Raw genomic sequence first — 25,916 nt, 5'->3', positions numbered from 1 at the left:
AAAAAAAGGGGGGATTATGTTTGAATATGTGTCTGTGTATGTTTGTTTTTTAAACTTTATTTCCAATATTCATTTGTTTAAAGCTTTAAATGTGTGGGCTGACTGATTTTTGCTGTAAATAGGCGATATGTTCACTTTTAAAAATATTTTTCGGTTTTTTTTTTTTTGAAAAATTATTTTTAACTTTTTTTTTTTTTGATAAGATATTGAATTAAAGAGGAAACGTGTCTGTTATTATTTATTTTTATTTTATTTTTTTAATATTATTATATTTATAAAATATAAAATTATTAATATAACACCAGATTGTTTTTTCAAGAAAAAAAAAATAAATTGGGTAATAGATATTTATTAAAAGAAAGAAACTATATTAAATATAAAAAGAAATAAAGTATGAATATATCAAGAGGTATCAAAATTAAAAAAAAAAATTAAAAAAAAAAAAAATAAAAAAAAGTTAATTTAAGATAATATATTTATAATGTATAAATGGATATTTTATTGAACATCTTCTGGATTCCAATAAAATCTTTTGTTTTTATTTAAACTATCTAATTGGGTAATGTGGGCTGATGAGAGTTCGAAATCGAAAATATTTGCATTTTCTTTGATTCTTTCCTCTTTGGTTGATTTTGGAATGATCATTAAATTCTTTTGAATTGCCCATCTTAATAAAACTTGTGAGGTTGTTTTATTTACTTGTTTGGCAATGTTTACAATAGTTGGATGATCAACTAATTCACCACCTCCTAATGAACCATAGGCTTCTAAAATGATATCGTTTTTATTGCAAAAGTTTAATAATTCAACTTGATTTAATAATGGGTGGAATTCAACTTGATTTACAACTGGTCTAATTTTAGCATGTGCAAATAACTCTTCTAAATGTCTAATAGTGTAGTTTGAAACACCAATACTACGAATCTTTTTTTCATTATATAATTCTTCGAAAGTTTCCCATGTTTGTTTTCTTAAACTTGATGATGTCTCACCTTTTGGAATTGCAGCTAACCTAGATTAAATAAAAATTAATATTAATACAATTGTATATAATTTGTTTTTCTTTTATTTTATATTGAAATTACTTACATTCCTGGATAATGGACTAAATAAAGATCAATATATTCTAATTGTAATTTGCTAAGTGAACGTTCAAAAGCTCTTCTTGATTCCTCTTTACCGTGCTCGATACAACCACATTTGGTGGTGATGAAAATATCTTCTCTTTTAATTTTACCTTCTTTAAAGATTGCTTTTAAAACATCACCGATGGCTTGTTCATTTTTATAATATGATGCTGTATCAATATGAATATAGCCATTATTGACTGCAGCTCTAACGGATGATTCAATATCTTTTGGATCTACTAAATAGGTGCCTAAACCAAATTGTGGAATTTCAACATTTCCTTTTTTAATTGTAGTTTTAATATTAATTGATGACATTTTATTTATTAGTTTATTTATTTTAAAAAAAGATACTGTATATAAATATTAATAAAATGATTTATTTTGAAATTTATAATTTTTTTTTTAATTTATATCAAAATCTAAAAATTTAAAAATGAAAAAAAAAAAATTTAAAAATTAAAAAAAAATAAATATAAAAAAATAAATAAAAAAAAATTTGTTGTGACCATGGAAGGATGGAGAATAAAATAGAACAATACGTTTTTTTTATTTTAAGATTTATTTTCTATTGGTGGTCTTTAATGACTCAAATTTAAAATAAATAGAAACTTCATATGATTAAAATGTAAAATAAAAATTTTATTTCTAACTTTGATTTTGTATTTTATTAAACCTTTTTTTTTTTTTTCCTCTATTTTTCCTTTGTTTTTTTGAAAAAGAATCCTTTTTTTCATTCTCTATAATGTTCTGGGTAAATTAAATAATAGATATCCCAAGCCCAGTCATTGGATTTAGAACTTTTATCTTTATCAGAGTTTTTTTGGTGTAAATTCGATTGTAGTGTTACATTTTCTTTGGATAAATTTTGGTACCCATATTTTTTACAAAAAGATTCTATTATTTATTTATAGAATATTTTATTAATAATTCTATTTTTTAATATTTCTATAAAAATAAAACTCTTACCTCTAATTTTTAATTTCATTTTAGTATTGATAAAATAAACATTTAAAATAAACATAAATGTTTAATGTTTAATATTACTATTTAAATTTAAATTAAAAAAAATTAATCTTTTTTCATTTTTTCTATATTTATTATATACTACCACCCACTCACTTACCCCAATTAATTTTTTTATTTTTTTTAATATTAAATATTTTTTAAATGCTTGAAAAATAAGGAAAATATTAAAGGTTATATAAAGATTTGAAAACCCACTCCCCACATTAGAAATCGTAAAAAAATAAATAAAGATATCCATATAAATTTAACACTACCACACATAAGTGTGGTAATCGAAAAAAATTTATTTATTTATTTATTTATTTATTTATTTATTTATTTATTTGTTTATATTAATTTGAATTTATTATTATGGGTATTTAAGAGACTATAGTTGGGTCCCAGCAAATTCTTGTTTGATTATTATCACCTACACAATCTAATTTCTCCATAGTGGCATCAGAAATTTCAAAATCGAAAATATTGGCATTTTCAATGATTCTTTCTGGGTTTGAGCTTTTTGGAATTACAACTATATTCTTTTGAATTGCCCAACGAAGAAGTAATTGAGCTCTGGTTTTTCCTAGAGATTTTGCAGCTTCACCAATAACTTCATCATCAAATTTCTTACCACGGGTTAATGATGCATATGCCTCCAATACTATATCGTTCTTTTTACAAAATTCATATAACTCCTTTTGATAGAGGAATGGGTGAAATTCAACTTGGTTTACTGTTGGTTTAATATTACAATGTGATAAGAGTTCTTCTAAATGTTTAATTGTATAGTTTGATACACCAATACTACGACATTTCTTTTCTTCATATAACTTTTCAAATGCTTTCCATGTTTCTTTACGTGTTTTTGAATTTGCTTCATCCTCTGGTTTTAATCCCTAAAATTTTAAATTAATACAGTTGATTATAATAATAATATTAGAAATTAATTCATATTAATATTACCTTTACACCTGGCCAATGAATGAGATCTTTATAAGAAGATAAATAAATTAGAAATAACAGTTAAGCAATAAGTGTCATTGTTTATAATATTATACTTTACATAAGTCAACATAATCTAATTTTAATTTTTTTAATGAGTCATTTAATGCGGTGATTGCATTATCATATCCATGTTCACCAGTTCCAGCTTTAGTAGTGATAAATAGATCCTCTCTTTTGACCTTGCCTTCTTTAAAAATCTTTTCTAATACATTGCCTATTGCTTCTTCATTTCTATATGCCGATGCTGTATCGATTAAAATATAACCATTGTCAATTGAGGTTCTAATAACTTTTTCCATATCTTCAGATTGAACTTGATAACATCCTAAACCGAATAATGGCATCATAACACCATTGTTTAATTTAATTTTGCTTGCAATATTTAAAACTTGTTTAACACTCATTTTTATAATTATTGTTATTAAATGAAATTGTAATAATTAATTATAAAAAAAAAAAAAATGTAAAAAAAAAAAAATGAAATTTTTAAAAAAAAATAAAAAAAAATATTTCACATAAATATTTCATTTCCCCCATTTTTACCACACCCCCTATATTTAGTATTATTTTTGATTTAATATTTTTTAATTTATTATACAAATACATTTATTTCTTATATTGTTTTTTATTTCCTTTATATATTATTATTAAATGCTGTATTATTTTTGTCATTATTTATATTTATATTTATATTGTCATTTATTAAACTTAATTTTGATATTTGTTTTAAAAAACAATTGTGAACATTTATGTTATATTTTGAAGAAATTTCAAAGTAGTCATAACCGAATAGCATTGAGTTTTCTTTTACTACTTCTTTAGGTACTTTTCTTTTACTGTTATCTAAATCTACTATATCTAATTTTGTTCCTACAAGTGTAACTATTGTTTTCTCATTAAAAAAACCATTGCAATATCTTAAAATACTTTGATATGATTGTAAATTTGTAATGTCATAAATCAAAAATGCAATTGATGTATTTTCAATCAATCTTTTTTCATTAGGGAAGCAACCTCTATAACCCTTTTTCAAAAATTAGTATTGATCTTTATATTGGTTAAATTAGTTATTGACCTTACAAAATTATCTTCCCAAATTTGCAGTTTAAATTTTTTATTCCCAATTTCGAAATTTTTATAATCTATTGAACAAAGAATTGTTTCTTGGTAAACCTCTGGAAAAAGATCATCAATAAAAACTTTAATAAAACTGGTTTTTCCTACTTTTAAGTCTCCATTACAAACTATTTTAATTGTTTCAATCATCTTTGATTAATAAATAAATTTTTTATTTTTTTTTTTATATCCAAAAAAAAAGTAAGAAAAAAAATAGAAATAAAATTTAAAATTTTTTTTATTAATAAAAAAAACTGCATCAGTATTTATTGTATTTATTGTTTTTGATATGTTGTTCTTTATACTCGTATGATTTTATTTCGGCCTTATGGTGCAGCTTAAAAACTATTTAGTTATGTTTTAAAATTATATGTGTAAGTTCTGCACAGTGTCAATTCGTATGAGTCTAAAATCTGCGAGACTGGGGTTTGGACCCTAACCGGTAAGTTGTATTTGTAATGTAGATGGAGCTACTTAAGATAGATAATAAATAATTCTAAAATGTATATGAATACATTACATCCAACTTTTTTTTTTTTTTTTTTTTTTTTAAAAGTGAAGATGATTCTTAATATATTAAGTCATCAGTTTATTGTGTTTGGTAGTGTTTAATGCTTATATGAGTTTTACCACACTGCATACAAGTTGGGCACGGTAACGTCAATTCGTGTGTGATTCGGAAAACTTACCGAGACTGGGTTTCGAACCCGGAGCGGTAACTTGTAGGAAACATCCACCTCAATGATTGAGTGTTTGTTCTCCCGGAAGATTACTACGTTTTTCGAAAAAAGAATAAAAAAGGAAAAATTTGCCTCAAGCCGGGATCGAACCAGCGACCTTAAGAACTTCAGTCTCACGCTCGTACCAACTGAGCTATTAAGGCAATTATGAGAATTTGTAGTATATGACCCCCATAAGGTTTGAACATATAAAGTAGGAGTTCAAATTAATAGTATAAATTAAGAAATTTCCCTTTTGCTAAGTTGGTCACCTCACGCCTTATTTGTGCATAGTGCACTTTATTACATTTTGGCGACAGCTTCGGTTCGATCCCTGGAGGGTGCAGGTTGAAAGGGTTCCCTGACCCATTCCAAAAATTAGTTAGATAGTTATCTTTAAAGGGTGGGGTAAATGTAGTATATGACCCCCATAAGGTTTGAACATATAAAGTAGGAGTTCAAATTAATAGTATAAATTAAGAAATTTCCCTTTTGCTAAGTTGGTCACCTCACGCCTTATTTGTGCATAGTGCACTTTATTACAAATTTTAATGCTGCACTACCCCCTGCGCGAACTTCTGTAACATTTTTCATTTCATCAATTTAATAAGGTCATTGCTTGAAAGTGATACACTTGTAGTGACAGTGACAGTAGCAGAGCAACAGAAAAGATAGAAAGTTGAGCTTCATTAACTTTTAGTTTATTCAATCGTCAATTTCATTTGATGATGAAACAGGTGGGCTATCAGAGGTTCCATTTGGATAACTAATTAGCAAAGAGTTGCTGTGGATGGTGTGGCTCGAATTGGATTAGTTGATAATGATTTATCATTGCCATAAACCTTTGAACGATATGATTTATCACCACTTAATAACTTTATAGCCTCCTTTTCTGCTGGTGTATTTGCCAACTCTTGCTCTTCACGTTCTGATCCATAATTTATTGAATAATAATTGTTTATTGTCTAGAATTTTTTTTTTTGGTATTTTATAATACCCATCATATTATTAAACCAATAGGATGGTTTAATAATGGTTTTTATACAACAAATGTTTTATGAAAAATACAATTTTATTCAATAAAAATATAAATAAAAATAAAAATTAAAATAAATAATAATTAAATTATAAAAAAAAAATAAAAGTAATTTCTCAACATGACTTTAAAGTTATTTTTATATAAAATAAATAAATAAATAAATATTCAAATTAATAATAAATAATCAAATAAATAAAAAAATAATCAAATAAATAGATAAATAATCAAATTTATAAATAAATAAAATAAATTTAATTTTTTTTTATCAAATTTTTTTTATTTTTTTTTTTTTTTATTTTAAAAATATTGACAACAAAATATAAATTTTTTTTTTTTGTTTAAATTCAACAGTTGATTTTTTTTTGTTTAAATTCAACAGGCATCATTATATTTTTTTTTGAATAATTTAGATTACAATGATTTATAAATATGGTAATTTTCATTTTTATTTAATTAAAAAAAATAAAAATTTAATTCATTTCCCAAACATATTAGCCACTTTTTATAATAATAATAAAAAGTGGGTAGTGGGGTTATAATTTAATTTTTTTTAATTTTTTTTAATTAAATTATTTTTTTATTGGGGGGATGTGTTTAAACAATAAATGCATCATCACTACTTTTATGATAGCTACAGATTAAAAATTTAATAGTATGTACAAAAAAGGCTACAATCAGTTTGGATCTAATCTATTATAGTTACAAAAGGAAATTATTATTAAAATTAATTAAATTTTTTTTTTATTATTTATTCAAATTAAATTTATTTCTCTTTTTAATTAAATTTTTTTTTCGAATTTAGTTTTTTTTAAATTCAAGCTAACCATCAATCAAAAGCCCTTTGTAAATAGTCCAGCTTAATTTTTGTGTCCAACCCGCTTAGGTTCTCGTATGTTTTTCAGTCAAGTCAAATCAACTAATTTTTGTCTTGCTTTATTATATTTTTTTTTTTTTTTTTTTTTTAAAAAAAAATTTTTTATTATTTTTTTTTTAAATATTTTATATATATTTATTTTATATTTAATATATACATATTTTACCCTATTGCAATAGGCAAATTAAAAAATGGGTAACATTTTTTCAAAAAAAGTAAGTATCTACTATAAACATACTTTATAAAAAAAATAAATATTAATTATTGATTTATTTGTATTCAGAATAACATTTTTGAAAAAAAAGTATTGGCTATGGAATCTAATATTGCTAAGTTGGAGATCCAATTAAATAGCTCTAAAAAATTTCATTATATTATTTATAAGAAAGTTTTTTTCTTTTTTATTATAATGGAAATAATTTTAGCATTCGTTTTATACGAAGTAATTCTTTCATCCAGCACTTTGTCTGAAAAGTCAATGTGCTTTGCATTTATTTTATTATTCTCAATGATGTAAGTTGTTCATTTTTAATAATATGTATTTATATTTTTTTATTATTTATATTAACATTTATATTATCATTTTAGAATCTATTTTTTAGTTAATTTATATAGATTTTCATTTGAAAAAATAATAAAATATAATGAAAAAAAATTAAATTATATAATGGTCTCGAAAAAATTTTTGATGAAAGAAAAAAAGAAACAGACTACCAACATACAATTAAACTTATAGAACAATATGAAAGTTTTAAAAAGAGTAGGTATCAAACAGTATTCATTATTTAAATATTATATCTGTAATGTAGTGTCTAACTTTTTTTTTTAGATGGTAGTAATAGAGACCAACAGGACCAACATAAGCAACCACCACCACCACCACAACAACAACCAACCACACAACAACAACAATCTCAGCCAACCACACCTCCACAGCAACCAATCCCACAACCAACTCCACAACAACAACAACCAATCCCTGGACCAACCCCACAACAACAGCAACCAAAACCAAAACCAAAACCACCACCACCACAAAAACAACAACCATTCATTTTTTTTATTATTTTAAAATGGTGGTTAAAAAAATTTTATTTTATTTTAGTTTCCGACTCAAATTTACTTTTTTTTGAGAATTGTGGAAACTGTATTCCAAGATTTCCAAGTGAAGTCACCCCAAATAGTAAGTTTTATTTACTTTAAAATTTTTCTTTACAGTATAACCCATACTAATTTTTTTTTAATAGAATTCCGTTGTATAATATGCGGATTTATAAACTATACAAGTGACAATAATAATAGGGGAAAAAAAAAATAAAAAATAAAAAAAAAAAAAATAATAATCTAAATAGAAATTATAATTATAATAAATAAAAATTATAATTATAATCCCTTTAATAGTATAGATACTATTAGTAACAATAGATAATAATAGATAAAAAAAATAATACTTCATAGAAATCAAAAAAGAAATAAACTTAAAAGAATTTATCATATCTGTCCAAAATCCAAAGAGGTAAAGATCCAATCAGCTTACAAAAGACCTCTGGACTAAATCAATACCAATGAATTTTTTCCTTCTAATCAACTATTTGATGAATATCAGACATTGTTCTGGCCAAGCAACTATGGTATCATCGAATAGTTTTAGGTAAAGAAAAGATTTAGTGGTTCATTAGAAGAAAAGATTTAGTGTTTCCTATCCATCAGCTAATTATTTTTATTTGATTAAAAAAATTTTTTTAATCAACCAAACCCATAAAAATAAAAATAAAAATAAAAATAAGGATAAATTCTTAAAGTTTTTTCAATAAAAGTTTGATATTTGTTAAAATTTCACTAACATTCTTAAAAGTTTCTTTAATTGTTTTTATTTTATATGTATAAAAAAAATAAACTTAAAAAATTGTATCCATTTATAGAGAAATATACTTTTGAAAGAAATTACAATCCATAAAGGATAAAAATAATAAATCAAGATAAATAGATATTTGACATATTAGGTTTAAACTTTTCAATAGGTTCGATATAATAATATTGCAAATCTAATTAAATTTAAATAAATATTATAAATTATAATCTTTAGATTAATAAAATTTTAATTTTAATTTTATTTATATTATTTTTATTAATTTCCAAAAATTTTGTGAACATCGCCATTGTGTTTGATTAATAACTTTCTTGCTTCATCTTCAGAGATTTGTAGGGCATCTTTAATGAAATTTAATTGATCTAAATCTTGTGGTGGTTTTTGGGATGGCTCTACATTTACTTGTGGTTGTTCGTGAATTAAAATTGGTTGTGGCGATTGAGTTTGTGGAACTTGTGGTAATGGATGAGATGGTGGAACTGGTGCAGGTGGTGGCAATATACTAATGCCTGGTGCAGTTGAATGGATATAAGGATTATTAAAGTTATGTGAAAATACAGGACTTGGTGAATGTGAAATGTTTGGTGGTGGTAATGGTGAAAATTTCGATGGTGATGATGATAAAACGTGCTCCTGTTTTGGTGATGATTGAGTTGGACTATTAATATTTGCTTGTTGTTGTGGAATTGCTTGAGGTGGTGTTGTGCTAGTTGTGCTTGTAGTTATATTTTCATCTTTTGGTTTAACATCATTTTTAGCTGTGGTAAATGGTAACATATTAAGGAATGATTTTGGGAGACCTGACAAACGATTCGATGTATTATTGGTATTATCTTTATCTTTATTATCCTTATCTTTATTTTTTTCCATTGGTGATGGTGGTCTTTGGGTAGTTGGTGTATTGTTATTAATATTATTGTTTAATGCTGAGGCAGATGAGGTTGAAGTTGTTGATGATGATGTTGAATTTGTTGAATATAATTGATTATCTTCATTCTCTTTATTTACCAATTCAAATGAAATTGATGATGAAAAGCTACCATTACAAGATTCATTACCAGATGAAGTTAATGTTATTCTATTATTATAATTGTTATTATTATTCTCTTGATCGGCTATTGGTTGTAAGGTGGCAACTATTGAGTCTGTTGAGTGTGTATGGAAATTATTACTGATGCTAGCATTTAAAAGATGAGGCGATGCACGTTTTAAATTTATATTTTTATTATTACAATTATTTAAAATTTCATTTGTGTTACTATTTAAACTATTTAAATTATTTAAACTATTATCGTTATTACTATTATTTCTTAATGCTGCACCAGCAGTTTGAATAATTGATGTCATTAAAGCTGGGTTGTTTGCTAAACTGTTCATTACTTGTGGTATCATTTGTTGAACAAATTGATTTGATAATAATTGGGTAAATAATGAATCAATATTATTATTGTTATTATTATTATTATTGCTATTGCTATTAGATGTATCTTTCTCTATTTTTCCTAATAAAAAAAAAAATTAATAAGAGATCCAAAATATTAAAAGTGCTTTATTCTATATTTACTTGTAACTGTTAATCTTAAAATTTCATTGTCAATAATAGTTTTATAAGCTTCTTCTATATCCTTATTGTCTGCTATTGTAATATTATCGCCATCGTCCAAATAGGTGATTATAAACTCGATATCATATAAACTATATAAATTTGAAACTTTGTCTTTTAATCTTTGATATGATAATTCTGAATCACTTGAAAATCTTCTAATATCACCTTCGAAATTACTTTTATATGTATAACCCATTCTTTATTATTATTATTATTATTGTACAAAAAAAAACTATAAAATTTTAAAACTCTATATTCTAAATTAGTAAACTAGTTTTTTTATTGTATGTATAGTTAAAAATAACAATAATATAAATAATGGAGAAAAGAAAAAAATACAATGAATGTGCAAATATAAAAAAATTTTAAAATATAAATATAAAATTTAACAGTGGAATTTTTATCTGTGTTTATATATATTATATGTTTTTTTTTTTTTTTTTTTTTTTTTATAAAATTTTCTTTATCATAATAATTTAATAATTTGTGCTATAGATATTTATTGTTTTTTTGTGCTATAAAAACAAATATTACCTTATCGTATATGTATTTATATGTGTGAATGTGTGTTTAAATAATTTATATCATTATTGTTAAAATTGATATTGATATTGATATTGATATTGAGAGAATGAGAAAAATAAAATAAAATAAATATTAAAAAAAATAAAAATAAAATTTTAAATAAAATAAAATTTAATAAATTTACAATGTATAGGGGTGTGTAGGTGGTAGATTTTCCTATATACACATTTAATATATCTTTGTGTGGGGTGTAGTTTATTTATTTTTTTTTAATTATATTTTGTGGAACGTTTTCGATAAGTGGAATATATGTGTATGTTTTATTTTTATGTGGAAAAATAAAAATTATTTTAAAAAAAAAATAAAATTAAAAAAAAAAAAAAAAAAAAAAATAACACACACAAACACACAGACGAATTATTGAATTTAATAGGAAAAAAAAAAAGTGAGATAATTAATTTAATTATTTGAATTTAGTTTAGTTTATTGTTTTATTTTAATTAAATTTTAAATTAAAATATAAAAATACATTTATACAAAAAAAAGAATTATATATTTATATATATCTATTTAAAATTATATATTTTAAATATTTAAAAAATGAAAAGATATAAAAAAACTAAAGTTTATTACCTTATTTAATTATTGATATACACAACCTGCTTTCTACGATTTATATTTAAATAAAAAAAATAAAAAAAATATATTTATAAACTATAGCAAAAAAAGTTTTTTTTATTAAAATTTAATTAATATTATTAAATTTATTATTTATTTTATTATAATAAAAAACAATTATTTAAATTATAAAATAAGTATATAAAAAAATAAAAAATAAAAAAATTTAAAATTATTATAAAATTATTATTTTAAATTTATTAAAAAAAAAATAATAAAAAATTTAAAAAAAAAAAATAAAAAAATTTAAAAAACTATTTTATTAAAATAAATTTTTTTTTTTTTCTATAATTTTAGGGGATAAAAATAAAAAAACCCATTTTTATGGGAGTGCAACGGCACCATTTTGTGAACCAAATCAGAGCTATTAAAATTTTAATTTTTTTTTTTTAGTTTTTCAAGTGTATCTTTTATTTATCCAATACACATTCGTTTGTGCCTATTTTTCAAACAGCTTATTTGATTTTTTGAATCAAAAATTTTTATTTATTTATTTTTTTATTTTTTTTACATTAACGTTTACGATTCCAAATAATTACTATACCTGAAAAATCGCCAGTGGCTAAATATGATTCGTCACTATTCCAAGCAACATCGATTACGGGTGAAGCATGACCCATTAGTTGATTAATTATTGGTTTTTCTTTTTTGTTTACGTCGTATATGTAAATAGAAGAATCTTCGCTGCCTGATACTATAAATGAGCCTTCTCTATTTTTATTAACTGGCGAGAATATACTTTTGATTAATGAGTTTTTAATTGAAATTGGTATTTCCCTAAATAATACAAATACACCTGTCGATAATGATTTCACCCTATATAAAAAGAAAATTAATAAAGCTATTTTTATTTCCATTTCATTGATATTAAAACTTACATAAATATTCTCATTAACGAGTCCTTTGAATTTACTACAAATGATAGGATTTGTTTTTGGTTTTGAACCCAATAGTGTACATTTATTGAAGTGATTGGTTTGCTTGAAACTTGTTGTTTGTTTACTAACGATAGGGTGTCACGATCGTATTTAAATATGAAAACTGTTCCTTTTTCATCACCTAAAAATAAATAACCACCTTTTGCTTCAAATTGCATACATGTAAATGGAGCTACAGTTTTAATTTTTGTAATTACTTTGGCACTACTGGTATCAATGACTTTTAATATACCTTTATCTTCGGAAACAAATAGTAAATTACTGTTTAGTGGATGTAAACATATACATAAAATTACACCAATCGATAGTTCTTTACCAAAAGTTTTAATTTGTTGTATATTTGCAGGTGTTGTTAGTGGCTGAGAAGGATCTAATATAATAGACCATAGCTTAATTGTACCGTCTATTGAAACTGTAATTAAATCTTGATTATTATGTGACCATTCAAAATCTATAATTGACGATTGGTGTCCTTTTAGTGTGCCTATAACTTGTGTTTGTGATGGTGGTGATAATACTCTGCATATAGACAATGTACCATCAATTGATGAAAAACCTAACAAATCTTTACTATTATTCCCAAATTTAATTCTTGTGATGGATCTTTTATGTTGATCAAAAATATGATTCATACCTTTGAATGAAAAATCATTTAAATTTATAAGTTGTTGAGTTGGTTTATTATTATTATTATTATTATTATTTGATGTTGCGGTTGTTGTAGTTGTAGTTGTAGTTGTTGTTGTAGTTGGTGGTTGGGATGGTGGGTTTATATTATTTATATTATTTGGTGATGTATTATTTGATGTATTATTATTGTTTGATCTATTGTTATTGTTTGATTTTTTATATTTTAAATCTAATATCTGATATCTTTTTTGTAGATATTCATCTCTTCTATCACCTTTATCTCTTAGTATAAAATTTTTTTGATTTTTCTTTTAATAGATGGTTTCTCCAATCCATATAGTTTTCTGAATTCCATTCTGTGGTGATTTCAATACGCGCTATTCTATTATTAATATAATGATTATCTATATATTGTATATCATTACAAATATTGTTTTTAATTAAATCCTCCATGATGGTTTATTATTTATTATTTATAACAAGGTTTATAATATATTAAAAAATAAAAAAATAAAAAAAAATAAAAAAATAAAAAAAATAATTTAAAAAAATTTAAAAAAAATAAAATATTTTTTAATTTTAATTTTTTTTCGATTACTGTGGCTATTTATTGCACTTTTGGGGAATATGAATTAAACATAATTTAAATATTTAATAAAATAAAAATAATCTTTAAATAAAATTATAATCCATTCATTTATTATTTGTATATTTATTATCTATCTATTTATTTATTGCTTTATTGTTAAAAATGCATAGCCTTCTTTAGCCGTTTCGACAGAAAGAAGATAATCATTTTGCTTATTACCCTCAGCTCTGAAACGGTTTATATCGTTTGTTGGGCCTGGGCCTAAAATTAACATTAACAAAGTATTCTTTTCTAATTTTTCGTGTAGTTTTTTAATTTGGTTTTCCATTTGGAATACAATCGATTTAACCTTTGGTGTAATTTCAATACCATCAAGTTGTTGAATTTCTTTAATTTCTTTTTCACTTAGTAGTGGAGTATCTTTTAATTCTTTTTCATTTGGTGTATTATTACTATTATTATTATTATTATTATTATTATCATTATTATTATTATTATTATTATTATTATTATTATTATTATTATTATTATTATTATTATTTGATAAAATATTTTCTAACATTGATTTTGAAACTGTATTTATATTAATTGGTTTTGGAAGTAAATCTTTAAAATGATCATTTAAATCGGTTAGTTGACAACAAATAAAATCACTTGGTGAGTTTGCACTTGATTGTTTAATTGTTTTTTCTATAACTTCATTATCGGTTGCACATCCAAAACATGATACTACTTGGCTTGTATAGGTTTTAATATCGTCCAATCTATCTATGAAACTTGATTTCTTTTCAAATTTATGAATTTTGTCGAAAAAGCTTTCTGATGATTCTAATTTAGTTCCAAATGTTTTACCTCTTTGAATTTTCAATTGAACCAATTCCATTACAGCTTTGGCATCCTCGATAGAGTCATGACCACTTTGTTTATTTTGTATGATTCTATTTAAATATTTCTTTGTCAAGTATTTTAATGGGAATTTACCAGATGAGCCAGTTGGAAATAGAACGGCGGTATCTATAATTTTTCTATGAATGAATTTCATTGCCTTTAAATCATTTTCTAAAGAGTGACCTACCAATACAGTATTAGGACCTATAATTTCATAGAGTTTTTTGTGAATATCTGGTAAACGATTTGTAACTTTTTCTAGAGTTTCTTTAGTGATGCCGCTGTATTGTGTAAGGTAGTCTATAATCTCTCTCTCTGGTAAAACGAACTCGTCCAATACTACCTTTCTCTTTTCATTAACGATGCTAATTCTGGTTAGTTCTAACTCGCCACCTTGTGTTCTGCACATTTCACAATCGATAGCCAACATTTCTTTAACCTCTGTATGCAAGTTGTTTATTAAGGTCAAAGAGTCTTGATCGGCACCGTCACCAACAGATGTGCTACTTTCCTTGTTATTCAAAATATTTACAATTGATTCTACTTGTTTGCTATATATCCAACCTTCTTTTAAATCTTTGGTATTAAAATAACCATTTTCGATGAGCTGCTCATCGTTTAATAAATAGAATGATTTGGGTTCAATTTCTTTTTTGAAAGATGGGTCGGGTCTGGGTGCTTTATGTGTTTTGATAAATAATAAATTGTCGAAAATATGATTGTAGTTTGGTAATTGTAACTCTACTTTAGTCTCTTGAAAAACTTGGCCAAATATATCCCTGCCGCTTAATAAACATACTTTATCATACATCAATTGACTGAAGCCTTGAATAGATACCACTACAACTTTGGATATCAAAGGTGACATGGTGGTGAATACCCAATTTGGTGTTGAAACTTTAAATCTTAACATTAACCATAATAAATAGGACTGAATATCTTTAATGACTATATTCTCTCTAATGATTTTTAATTTTGGTGTGTTTTCTTCTGCCAAACCATCCAATTGATTTTCTGTTTGTTCTTGGTATAATTTAAATTTCTCTTCAGTCTCTTTTAATTTTGCTTGAAATTCTTTTTCGACATTTGATTTATTTGATTTATTTGTTTTTTTCTTTTTCTTTAATGATGTTCTATTCATTTCTTCTTGTTCACCGTCGTCTGAATCTTCTAAAAACTGAAATTTATTAATATATCCTTGTTGTTGTTGTTGTTGTTGTTGTTGTTGTAATGGTTTCTTTTCTTGAATTTCCAACACCTTTTCTTCTAGTATGACCTGTTCAACCTCGACCTCTTCTTCTTCACTTTTTTTCAATACCTTTTGTTGTTTCTTTTGTTTTTGATTCTCCAGTGTTCTTTTTTTTTTATTTGTTGGTGTATCAAAATTGGTCATATGTGGTATGTATTATTTTATATAAATTTGATTTTATATAAATTTTTGTTTTATTTAGTTATATAATTATTCTTATTATTTTAATATTGTATTATTATTTAAATTTATAAACTATGTGTACTAATATATATATGTGTGTGTGTGTTGTTATATTTATTATAATTATTTGTTTATTTCCGATTTAAAATTATTTTTAATAATTACAATTGGTTTTAAAATAAAAAAAAATTATAAAAAAAAAAAAAAATTTAAAATTTAAAAATTTAAAAAAAAAAACGAAATAATTTTTTATTTTTTTTTTTTTTTCATAAAATTAAATAAATAAAATATATAAATATATATGCGTCAATATAAACAATAATAAATAGAAAATAAAAATAAAAATAAAAAATGACAAGTAAAGTTAATTCAGGAAGTTGGAATATTAAACCAAAATTAAATGATAGAATATTATCAACCATCGAAAGATTGGGTTTTAAAAGTATGTCACCAGTCCAATCAGCAGTTATTCCATTGTTTTTAACAAATAAAGACGTGTTAGTCGAAGCATGTACAGGTTCAGGCAAAACATTGGCATTCCTTATTCCAATATTAGAGAAAATATTAAATAGAAATAATGATGAAACTCGTCAACAATTAAAAAAAGACGATATCGTATCAGTTATTATTTCACCAACTAGAGAATTGGCTATTCAAATCCAACAGGTATTATTAGAGTTTTTAAATGACTTTAATAGAAAAAAAGAATACGACATTGAAGATTTATTAAATGAAGAGCAAAACGAAGAAAAAGAAGAAGAGGGCGAAGAAAAAGAAAAGGATATGAAAGAAATTACAAGTTTATTATTAATTGGTGGCACTGATATTTATCAAGATATATTAAATTTTAAAAATAATGGTGGCAATATTATTATTGGTACACCTGGTAGAATCGATGAATTTTTAACAAGAGTAACAAAAAATGATCAACAATTTAGATTTAAAGAATTTGAAATGTTAATTTTTGATGAAGCAGATCGTTTATTAGAGATGGGTTTCAACTTGCAAATCAATTCTATTTTATTAAAGTTACCAAAGCAAAGAAGAACAGGTCTATTCTCAGCAACCCAAACAAGTGAAGTCAAAGAGTTGGCAAGAACAGGTATGAGAAATCCTTTCAAAATTACAATTTCAGTAAAGCAAACTGAAGCACAACAAGATCAAACTATCCCAACCTCTTTAAACAACACATATATGATGGTACCAATTGAACAGAAATTTAATCAACTTGTACATTTCCTTTTACAAAATTTATCAAATAAAAAGATCATCGTTTATTTCTTGACCTGCTCAGAGGTGGATTATTTTTACAAGGTTATTCAGTCCCTTAAAGATTTTAAAGATAAACAATCATTGTTTTTTTCACTTCATGGTAAAGCTCCACATAACCAACGTATTAAAGTATTTGATGCATTCTCATCATCTAAAAATGGTGTATTGCTATCGACCGATCTTGCTTCAAGAGGTTTAGATATTCCAAATGTAGACTGGGTTGTACAGTTTGATGCTCCACAAGATCCAAAAGCTTTTATTCACCGTATTGGTAGAACTGCTCGTATGGGACGTGAAGGTAATGCATTGGTATTTTTGACACCAGAGGAAGAGGACTATATCGAGTTTTTAAAGATTAAAAAGGTACCATTACTAGAAACTCCATTAGCCACCGATGCCAAGTGTATAATAAATGAGGCCAGAAAAATTTCATTTGGGGATCGTGAAATTATGGAAAAGGGTGTTATTGGTCTAGTTTCACATGTTCGTGCCTATAAAGAACATTTATGTCCATATATTTTCATATTCCATCGTTTAAATATCGGTCTATTAGCAACTGGTTATGCATTACTTTATTTACCACGTATGCCTGAAATCCGTGATAAAACCATCATCGAACAATGGTCCTCTGGTTACACTAAAGATCAAATTGAAAATATAGCCTATAAAGAAAAGAAAAAAGAAAAACAAAGAATAGAAAAGTTAAAGAAATTAAAACTAAAGAAAGCTGAAGATCTAGAAAAAAAGAAAGCTGAACAAGTAGAAAAAAAAAGAAAGCTTGAAGAAATAGAACAAGAGAAGTTACAGAAAAAACAAGATTCATCAAAAGAATCCCAAGTTAAAAAACAAAAAACTGAAGAAGAGCAAAAGAAAAAACAACAAGAAGAAATTCAAGAAATTATAAATGAAACTAAAGAATACAAAAAATCGAAAAAACAAGCTCAAAAGAAACAAAAACAAAATAGATTTTCAGATTTAATGGGTAGTGATGCAGAAGAAGAACCAGAAGATAGCGAAGAAGAAGATAGTGATAATTAAATTAAATAAATATTAAATCTTCCTGGGTTCTACAATTATATAAATATAATACCAAAAAACAAAACATATTAATTATAATTATTTATTTTATTTTTATTTTTTAAAAATATAAAATGATGTATAATTAACAATAATATATTATATAATATATATAATTTTTTTTATTTTATTTTGTTTTGTTTTGTTTTGTTATAATTATTATTTTATTTATTGATTTTTAAAAGATATATAAATTTAATTATAAAAATGTGGGTGTCAAAATTTAATTAAATACCAATATTATTAATAATGTTGGAGTTCTATATTTAGAGTGGGAATGGTGAACATTATTACAATAATTAAACTATTATTTTATTATTTTCATGAAATTGTTTAAAAATTTTGAAAAAATGTGTGTTTAATGATTATGTGAGTGCATGTGTCTGTGGTTTGTGTGTTTAATAAACATTTATTTTTAAATATTTAAAAATAAAATTTAAACTTAATTTTGACAACTTTCCTTTTCTTCTTTTTTATTAAAATAATTGTTTACTTTAATTTCTATATACTGGTTAATAAAAAAAAAAAACAATTAATATGTGCACGTTGCATTATAAAATTAGATGTCTTAGAGATTCCTACTTAAATTTTTGTATATATCTAACATATTTTGAAAATTAATTTGTTCTATATTTAAAAAAAAAAAAAAAAAAAAAAAAAAAAAAATAGGTTATTTTGACATTTATGGACAAGAAAAATAACTTTTAAAAAAAAAATAATTATAATGAACTGAAAAAAAAAATAAAAAACTTAAACAATTGATTATTTGAATTAAAGTTTTAAATAATCTATTTTTAGAAGTTATATTTATGGATTAATAATAATTATTTTAAAATTATAAAAAAAAATGAGAAAAATGAAAAAAAAATTTACATACTTTATATTTTAACTCTATTTAGGAAAATAGAGTAGATTTAAAAGACGAAATGAAAGAATATGATTCTTTTTGGTATGATAAAATAACCACTTTTTTAATAATAAAATTTAAAAAAACTTTTTTTTTTTAATAAATAAAAGGCATATAATATGATGTCGATAGGAAAACAATGATCATGAATTGTACTTTAAATTGAATTGGTTTTAATTTTTATTTGTTATTTTTATTATTTTGATTTATTTATAAATAAAAAATTATTAAAAAATGAAAAACTATTAAATTAAAAAAATTAATACCTACCACGCTCCAAATAAATCAAAAAAAAAAAAACAAATTATTAAAAAAACATTTGAGCGAGTGTGTGTTTTATGGGGGTATCATACTTTTTTTATATGATGTATTATTATTTTTTCCCAATTTAAAATATGGTGGTAAAAGGGGTAAGTAATTATTTTTTCTATATGAATTTTTTTAGATATATAATATAGGGTTGATTTGTAAATATAATGTACCATTATTAAATTAAAATAGATATATAGAACAATTAGGGAAACTATTTATCAAAATTTTGAACAGTATATAGAGTTTACCTTTATGTACGATTATATCAAAAACATATATGTTATTTATTATTTAGGGAAATTTACTTATAAATTTTCAATTAGTTAAGATATATAACCCTTTACAATTAAAAAAAAACAACTAACACTTTTAAAAATAAAAATAGTTCTCTTTATATAAAGAGTAAATAATATATTATTGTTATTATTTCAACCTAAATGTGGTATCTTCAAACAATGATAGTGTATTAATTATAAAAAATAAAAATAAATAATAACAATAAGGAACACAAATAAAAAATAACAAATATAACTACCACTTTTTTCACTACTTATCAGTTTTTTATTATTATTATTTGTGCACTACCATATATATTGCATGAACAATTCTATCAACTTTTATAAATATGTTATAAATACACATATTCACACAAATAAAATTAAAAGGCATATACTTATTTTAATATATTTATATTATATATATATAAATAAAAATACGTATATATAAATATGTGGTAGTGGTGGTGGTAGTGGTGGTGTTAAAGTTAAATTTTCCCTAACAACAGTATTTTATTGGTATTCACAATTTTTGCTTTTCTCTTTGTTTCTTCGTTTTATAGAATATACTCTATTACACACTCTCACTCTCTCCACTATTTTATTGATTTTAATAACAAAACTTATTTTAAAAAATTGTTTAATACACATAATTTTATTTTTATTATTTTTATTATTATAATTATTATAATTTTTTTTTTTTTTCAATTTTTAATTACATATTTTTTATTTTATTCAATAATATAAATATTTAACATCAATTATTTTTTTTCTTAAATATTTAGTATTAAATATAAAATATTTAAATAATAATATCCAAAAGTTATATTTTTAAACAAATATTGATAAACAATATAATAAATTTAAAAAATGGAAATTACCTCATTCTTATCTAAATGTAATATTTAATTTTAAAAGATTTATTTTTGATTTATTTTAAAAAAATGTTCATTCTTTGATACTAATTATTTTTCTAAATCTTTTAAAACTAATCCTTTTTATTTATAGATTTTGGTACTAGCAAATCAAATTTATTTGAAGAAAGTAGCATTAGTCAAATCGATAATCAAATCCCAAATAATACTGATAAAAAATTAACCGTATACGAATTTATACCTTATTATTAAGATATCAAAAAAAAACAAAAAAAAAACAAACAAACAAACAAACAAACTAAACAATCAAATCTTTTATATAAATATTTTAAAAATCAATCTAAACAACAAATTAAATCTAAACAAACACTGCTCTTTTTAAAATGGTCGACTTTAAAACTAAAACTAATAAAATATACCCTCATTTTAAATTCTATTAAAAAAATATAAAATTTTAATATATTTTATATTTAAATCTTTTAAAAAAATTTTAAAATTAAAATTAAATTCCATGTCTTTTTTATTCCTTATTTATAAAAATCTATTTCTACTCTTTAATTTCTACTCTATACTCTTTCCTACTATTTTAGTTTAAAAATGACAATATTTGAAATGAAAATAACAATTATTTTGTTATTGTTAAATTTTACCTATTATCTATTAAAATCCCACCCCCCCACTTTTTACTCTTTATTTTCTCTGTTTCCTGTATATAATATTAAGAATCCTCTAATTATATTCTTTTAAATCTAGATAATTATTTTTATGGATTATCTTTATTGTTTTTTTTTTATAAATTTTTTTTATTTATTTTTTTTTTTCTTTATTTTTTTTATTTTTTTTATTTTTTTTATTATATCACCCATTTTAAAGTTTAGTAAACCCTATATTTATTATTCTTCACTATTTGATGATTTAAAAATATTAAAACCGTCAATTGATGTTGAAATGGCAACATGTGGGATTTGTGGGTGCCAATGAACCTCTTTAATATCACGTTGACCTTGATGAATAAAGAAAAGTTGTGGTGGGTATTCGAAATCATCATCAGGATTATCATTTGCATCAGTAAACTCTTCTGTGTCTTCTTCTAAAGAGAAATCCCAAATTGTAATTTGATTATCACTTGATGAAACAATAACTTGTGATTCTTCATATGGATTCCATTCAATGGAGGTGATTGGACCTGTATGATATTTGAAATCTGAAACTGGTGAATTATCTTTAAATTGTCTAAGATCCCAAACACGGAATGAACCATCATCACAACCACTAACTAAAAGATATTCAACATTTCTACTCCAACTAATAACATTAACATCGGCTGAATGAGCTTTGACAGTTAAAGCTGGTTTGTGTTGTCTTGTATCCCAAATACGAACAGTTTGATCGACTGAACAACTTGCAAATACTTTTTCTTCAGATGGTGACCATTGAATATCTTCGACTGATGCCTCATGACCTTTGAATGCTTGTGAGTCTGTTTTCCATGTTGATCCACTTGCGTTGGTAATATAAATGTTATTATTACAATCTCCAGTAGCTAATCTACCTGCAACTTTTGGTGACCAATCTAATGCATAACCTTCGATTGAATGATTTGTAATTGTGTGAATTGGTAATGTTTGTTTTGGTGCTATATCTCCTGAATCTAATGCATTCAAATTGTTTTGAATATTCCAAATATAAACACTTCTATTATCTGACCATGTTGCAACAATGTTTGATTGTAAATCCATTGACTAATTAAAATAATAATAAATAGTTTTAGTGTTAATTAACTAAATTTACATACATGTGCCTATCTCCATTGATTTAAAAGTATACATACTCTAATTCTATTTACAGCACCATTATGATTTATATAATTGATTTCTAATTCTGGATCAGCGTCTTTATCTTCATCTTCGTCGTCAGAGTTTTCGTCTTCAGAGTCATCCTCATCTGAATCGTCTTCATCGTGTTTTGTTTTATGTAATTGTTTTGCTTTCATAACTATAATTTTATTATTCTTTGGTTCGTCGGCTTGAGTACCAGCTACTAAATACATTGTGTGTGGATATTTTTTACGTTGAGCACCTAAAGAATCTTTGATTGGGGCAAATGAAAGACATGGCCATTCAACACTCATTGAGTGCATCATATCGTATGCTGTACTATCGTAATCTAAAAATTCGTCAGCTTCTAATGGATCAACACCAGCTCTCCATACTTTTTTTGAACCTTCTTCTTCTTCTGCACCATCTTCCATTTCAATTTCTTCTTCTTCTTCTCCTTCATCTTTTAATGATTGTTCGTCGTCTTCAAATGATTCAATTTCTTCATCATTTTCGAAATCTTCTTCACCACTGTTATTTATTTCTTCATCACCAAATTCGATATCTCCAAAATTTCTTTTTTTAACCATTTTATTTGTATTTTGTTTTGAAATAAAAATCGCTTATTGGATTGCTGAATAAATAAAACTTTTATTACAGTTTTTTAAAAAAAAAAAAAAAAAAAAAAAAAAAAAAAAAACCGACCGAGTTTTTTTTAAACTCCCACAAAAATTTTTTTTTTTTTTAAAAAAATAAAAATAAAAAAAAAATTAATTTTTATTATTTATTTTTTATTATTACATATTTAGCTATCCATTTTATTATTTAGATATAAATATAAATATAAAATTTTAGAAATGAAATTTTTTTTTTTTTTTATCTTTTTTTTTTTTTTTTTTATTTGTTTTTTTTTATTTATTTTTTAATTTATTTTTTTAAAAGAATGATTTATTATTTTAAAAGAAAATATCTATATTTAAATCATTCCCATCAAATTGTACTTATTATTATAAGGAATACTATTATTCATATATAAATATATATAAATTATATGTTTTGGGGCAGTGTAGATCTAAATGAAAATTTAAAAAAATTTAAAAAAAATTTAAAAAAAAATTAAAAAAAAAATTAAAAAAATTAAAATTAATTTTAATTTAAAAAAAAAAAAAAATTTAATTGAAAATTATCTAATTTGGATATTCATTTAATTTTTTTGTATATTCATTCAAAAGTTCACTGTTATCTTTTAATTTTAATGTTAACAAAACATTATAAATAAAAAATAATTTTTCACTTTTTTTTATTTTCATATAAACTAAATTGTAAAATAAAATAACAAAATATTTAAATAATTTTTTTTTTTTAAATAAATAATTAAATAATTAAATAATTAAATAATTAAATAATTATAATAAATTAAATTTAAAATTTTAATTTAATTATACATTTTACTAAACATTATATAATATAGTAATAAAGAAACATATTTTTTAAATTAGTTTAATTAATAATTTAAATAAAATAATAAATTACACAAATTAAATTTATATTTAATATTAACATATATTCAAACTGGATAGAAGAGAAAAAAAGAGATCAAAAATGGTAAAAGTAAGTATTTTAATTTATTAATATATTAAACTTAATTTTAATATTGAAATTCTAATTTTTTTTTTTTTTTTTCAAAATAATCAAATTTAATAGGAAAAAGAGTTTTATGAAAGACTAGGGGTTAAGCCTGATGCAACAGAGGATGAAATAAAGAAAGCATATAGAAAAATGGCGATTAAATATCACCCAGATAAAAACCAAGGACCTGGTAAGAAAGAAGCAGAAGAGAAGTTTAAAGAAATTAGTGAAGCTTATGAAGTATTATCAGACCCTGATAAGAAAAAAATGTATGATAGTTATGGCTCAGAAGGTTTGAAAGAAGGAGGTTTCCATGCATCATCTGCTGAAGATTTATTCAGTCACTTCTTTGGTGGCGGTGGTGGTGGCGCTGGATTTAGTTTTGGTGGTATGGGTGATGAAGATTTTGGTGGTTTTGGTGGTATGTTTGGAGGTGGCGGTCGTGGTGGAGGTTCAAGCAAACGTAATAAAGGTGAAAATATTGAACATGAAATGTTTAGAACTTTAGAAGAGTTATATAATGGTAAATTGGTTAAGATCTCAATTAATAGGGACGAAATTTGTAAAACATGCAATGGGTAAGTTATTATTAATAATAATAAATTTATTATATTATTATAGTATATTAATATTTCATTTTATCTTTTAGTTCTGGAGCAAATAAACCAGGAGTTACATCAACCTGTGATAAATGTAAAGGTAATAGATTCGTTTTTTTAAAAAAACAAATTGGACCAGGTATGGTACAACAAGTCCAAGCAGCCTGTCCAGATTGCCACGGTACAGGTGAAAAGATCAAGGAAGCTGACAAATGTAAAACATGTAAAGGTAAAAGAATTACACCAGGTAAAAAGATTGTCCAATTTCAAGTTGAAAAAGGTACTAGAGATGGTGAGCGTATAATGTTGCAAGGCCAAGGTTCAGAGTATCCAGGTGTTCCACCGGGTGATGTTATAATTACAATTAGAGAAAAACCAAATGTAAACTTTAAGAGAAACGGTGACAATTTAATTTATAATAAGAGAATTAAATTATTAGATAGTTTAGTTGGCTGCGATTTCACCATTAATACATTAGACAATAGAAAACTTTGGGTACACCACGATAAAGGGGATATTATTAAACAAGGTGATATGAGATGCATTGACAATGAAGGTATGCCAATCAAAGGTTCATCGAAAAAAGGTAAGCTTGTAATAACTTTCGAAGTAGATTACCCAACTGCTTTATCTCAAGAGGATGTCAAAAAACTCGAAGCAATTCTTCCTAAATCTGCCGCTCCAGTCTCAAATAAATCAGATTGTAAAGTTGTAGCTCTTCAAAAAGTAAACTTCAATCCAAATGCTGAGTCTCAACAACACCATACCAAACACCCAGGTGGTCATGGTGGTCATGGTGGAATTCCTGAAGGATTTGGTGCACAGTTTGGAGGCGCAGGTCCACAGGCTCAACAATGTCAACAACAATAAAAAAACAAATAAAAAACAATCAATCAATTTTTTAAATAAATCTTTTATTTTTTATTTTTTTTATTTTTTTATTTTTTTATTTTTTTTTACTTTATTTGTTTTAATGTACAATTGATCAATTGTTTGTTTTATTATATAAATCGATTGTCCAAAATATTCACCATTTTTCATTGACTAATTTACTAAGAAATTCCAAAAAAAAAAGAATATGTGAATACAGAAATTAATTTTAAAAAAAA

General features: G+C 23.6%; 11 protein-coding genes across 11 annotated transcripts; 2 read left to right on the top strand and 9 right to left on the bottom strand.

Moving 5' to 3' along the window:
- Positions 1-464: 464 nt before the first annotated feature.
- Positions 465-1,542, bottom strand: DICPUDRAFT_97365 (uncharacterized protein). The gene is made up of 2 exons (XM_003286332.1): positions 1,090-1,542; positions 465-1,012 (listed from the first exon to the last, which is right to left on the bottom strand). The coding sequence occupies exons 1-2, from the start codon at positions 1,443-1,445 to the stop codon at positions 499-501; spliced, it is 870 nt and encodes a 289-aa protein (XP_003286380.1). The 5' UTR covers positions 1,446-1,542; the 3' UTR covers positions 465-498.
- Positions 1,543-1,860: 318 nt separating this feature from the next.
- DICPUDRAFT_150360 (uncharacterized protein) lies at positions 1,861-2,115 on the bottom strand (the record flags this gene model as incomplete). Its single annotated transcript, XM_003286331.1, has 2 exons — positions 1,861-2,024; positions 2,097-2,115. The coding sequence occupies 2 exons, from the start codon at positions 2,113-2,115 to the stop codon at positions 1,861-1,863; spliced, it is 183 nt and encodes a 60-aa protein (XP_003286379.1).
- Positions 2,116-2,515: 400 nt separating this feature from the next.
- DICPUDRAFT_30850 (uncharacterized protein) lies at positions 2,516-3,544 on the bottom strand (the record flags this gene model as incomplete). The annotated part of the gene is made up of 3 exons (XM_003286330.1): positions 2,516-3,031; positions 3,099-3,124; positions 3,199-3,544. The coding sequence occupies 3 exons, from the start codon at positions 3,542-3,544 to the stop codon at positions 2,516-2,518; spliced, it is 888 nt and encodes a 295-aa protein (XP_003286378.1).
- Positions 3,545-3,774: 230 nt separating this feature from the next.
- On the bottom strand, positions 3,775-4,406 carry DICPUDRAFT_77270 (uncharacterized protein; the record flags this gene model as incomplete). The annotated part of the gene is made up of 2 exons (XM_003286329.1): positions 3,775-4,164; positions 4,221-4,406. 2 exons carry the CDS (start codon positions 4,404-4,406, stop codon positions 3,775-3,777), a joined length of 576 nt encoding a protein of 191 aa, XP_003286377.1.
- Positions 4,407-5,745: 1,339 nt separating this feature from the next.
- Positions 5,746-7,124, bottom strand: DICPUDRAFT_150357 (uncharacterized protein; the record flags this gene model as incomplete). Its single annotated transcript, XM_003286328.1, has 2 exons — positions 5,746-5,940; positions 7,116-7,124. 2 exons carry the CDS (start codon positions 7,122-7,124, stop codon positions 5,746-5,748), a joined length of 204 nt encoding a protein of 67 aa, XP_003286376.1.
- A 173-nt stretch (positions 7,125-7,297) lies between these two features.
- On the top strand, positions 7,298-8,206 carry DICPUDRAFT_77269 (uncharacterized protein; the record flags this gene model as incomplete). Its single annotated transcript, XM_003286346.1, has 3 exons — positions 7,298-7,401; positions 7,725-8,071; positions 8,136-8,206. 3 exons carry the CDS (start codon positions 7,298-7,300, stop codon positions 8,204-8,206), a joined length of 522 nt encoding a protein of 173 aa, XP_003286394.1.
- Positions 8,207-8,972: 766 nt separating this feature from the next.
- On the bottom strand, positions 8,973-10,560 carry DICPUDRAFT_97364 (uncharacterized protein; the record flags this gene model as incomplete). The annotated part of the gene is made up of 2 exons (XM_003286327.1): positions 8,973-10,260; positions 10,323-10,560. The coding sequence occupies 2 exons, from the start codon at positions 10,558-10,560 to the stop codon at positions 9,017-9,019; spliced, it is 1,482 nt and encodes a 493-aa protein (XP_003286375.1). The 3' UTR covers positions 8,973-9,016.
- Positions 10,561-12,079: 1,519 nt separating this feature from the next.
- DICPUDRAFT_77267 (uncharacterized protein) lies at positions 12,080-13,588 on the bottom strand (the record flags this gene model as incomplete). The annotated part of the gene is made up of 3 exons (XM_003286326.1): positions 12,080-12,383; positions 12,446-13,415; positions 13,561-13,588. 3 exons carry the CDS (start codon positions 13,586-13,588, stop codon positions 12,080-12,082), a joined length of 1,302 nt encoding a protein of 433 aa, XP_003286374.1.
- A 221-nt stretch (positions 13,589-13,809) lies between these two features.
- On the bottom strand, positions 13,810-20,580 carry DICPUDRAFT_54227 (uncharacterized protein). Its single transcript, XM_003286325.1, has 3 exons — positions 20,511-20,580; positions 14,285-15,809; positions 13,810-14,176 (listed from the first exon to the last, which is right to left on the bottom strand). The coding sequence occupies exons 1-3, from the start codon at positions 20,536-20,538 to the stop codon at positions 13,867-13,869; spliced, it is 1,863 nt and encodes a 620-aa protein (XP_003286373.1). The 5' UTR covers positions 20,539-20,580; the 3' UTR covers positions 13,810-13,866.
- A 1,075-nt stretch (positions 20,581-21,655) lies between these two features.
- Positions 21,656-23,169, bottom strand: DICPUDRAFT_30837 (uncharacterized protein; the record flags this gene model as incomplete). The annotated part of the gene is made up of 2 exons (XM_003286324.1): positions 21,656-22,504; positions 22,594-23,169. The coding sequence occupies 2 exons, from the start codon at positions 23,167-23,169 to the stop codon at positions 21,656-21,658; spliced, it is 1,425 nt and encodes a 474-aa protein (XP_003286372.1).
- A 726-nt stretch (positions 23,170-23,895) lies between these two features.
- On the top strand, positions 23,896-25,871 carry DICPUDRAFT_91696 (uncharacterized protein). Its single transcript, XM_003286345.1, has 3 exons — positions 23,896-24,190; positions 24,284-24,786; positions 24,858-25,871. Exons 1-3 carry the CDS (start codon positions 24,182-24,184, stop codon positions 25,675-25,677), a joined length of 1,332 nt encoding a protein of 443 aa, XP_003286393.1. The 5' UTR covers positions 23,896-24,181; the 3' UTR covers positions 25,678-25,871.
- Positions 25,872-25,916: the final 45 nt, after the last annotated feature.

The sequence above is a fragment of the Dictyostelium purpureum genome, assembly GCF_000190715.1.
Source record: "Dictyostelium purpureum unplaced genomic scaffold DICPUscaffold_68, whole genome shotgun sequence".
In the NCBI taxonomy this organism is placed as follows: domain Eukaryota; phylum Evosea; class Eumycetozoa; order Dictyosteliales; family Dictyosteliaceae; genus Dictyostelium; species Dictyostelium purpureum.
The sequence above is the reverse complement of the archived record's forward strand: the minus strand, read 5'-3'. Positions and strand labels throughout refer to the sequence as shown.

Excerpts from the sequence above, each read along its gene's own strand:
- DICPUDRAFT_97365 (XM_003286332.1), bottom strand. The coding sequence starts at position 1,445 with ATGTCATCAATTAATATTAAAACTACAATTAAAAAAGGAAATGTTGAA. Across the intron at positions 1,013-1,089 it reads TTAGTCCATTATCCAGGAAT|GTTAGCTGCAATTCCAAAAG; the intron begins GTAAGTAATTTC and ends TATTTAATCTAG.
- DICPUDRAFT_54227 (XM_003286325.1), bottom strand. The coding sequence starts at position 20,538 with ATGTGTATTAAACAATTTTTTAAAATAA. Across the intron at positions 15,810-20,510 it reads TAAACAATTTTTTAAAATAA|GATATATTAATAAATTTCAG; the intron begins GTTTTGTTATTA and ends AACAACAACAAG. Across the intron at positions 14,177-14,284 it reads AATACAGTTTCAAAATCAAT|TAATAATACACCAAATGAAA; the intron begins GTTAGAAAATAT and ends TAATAATAATAG.
- DICPUDRAFT_91696 (XM_003286345.1), top strand. Across the intron at positions 24,787-24,857 it reads ATTTGTAAAACATGCAATGG|TTCTGGAGCAAATAAACCAG; the intron begins GTAAGTTATTAT and ends TTTATCTTTTAG.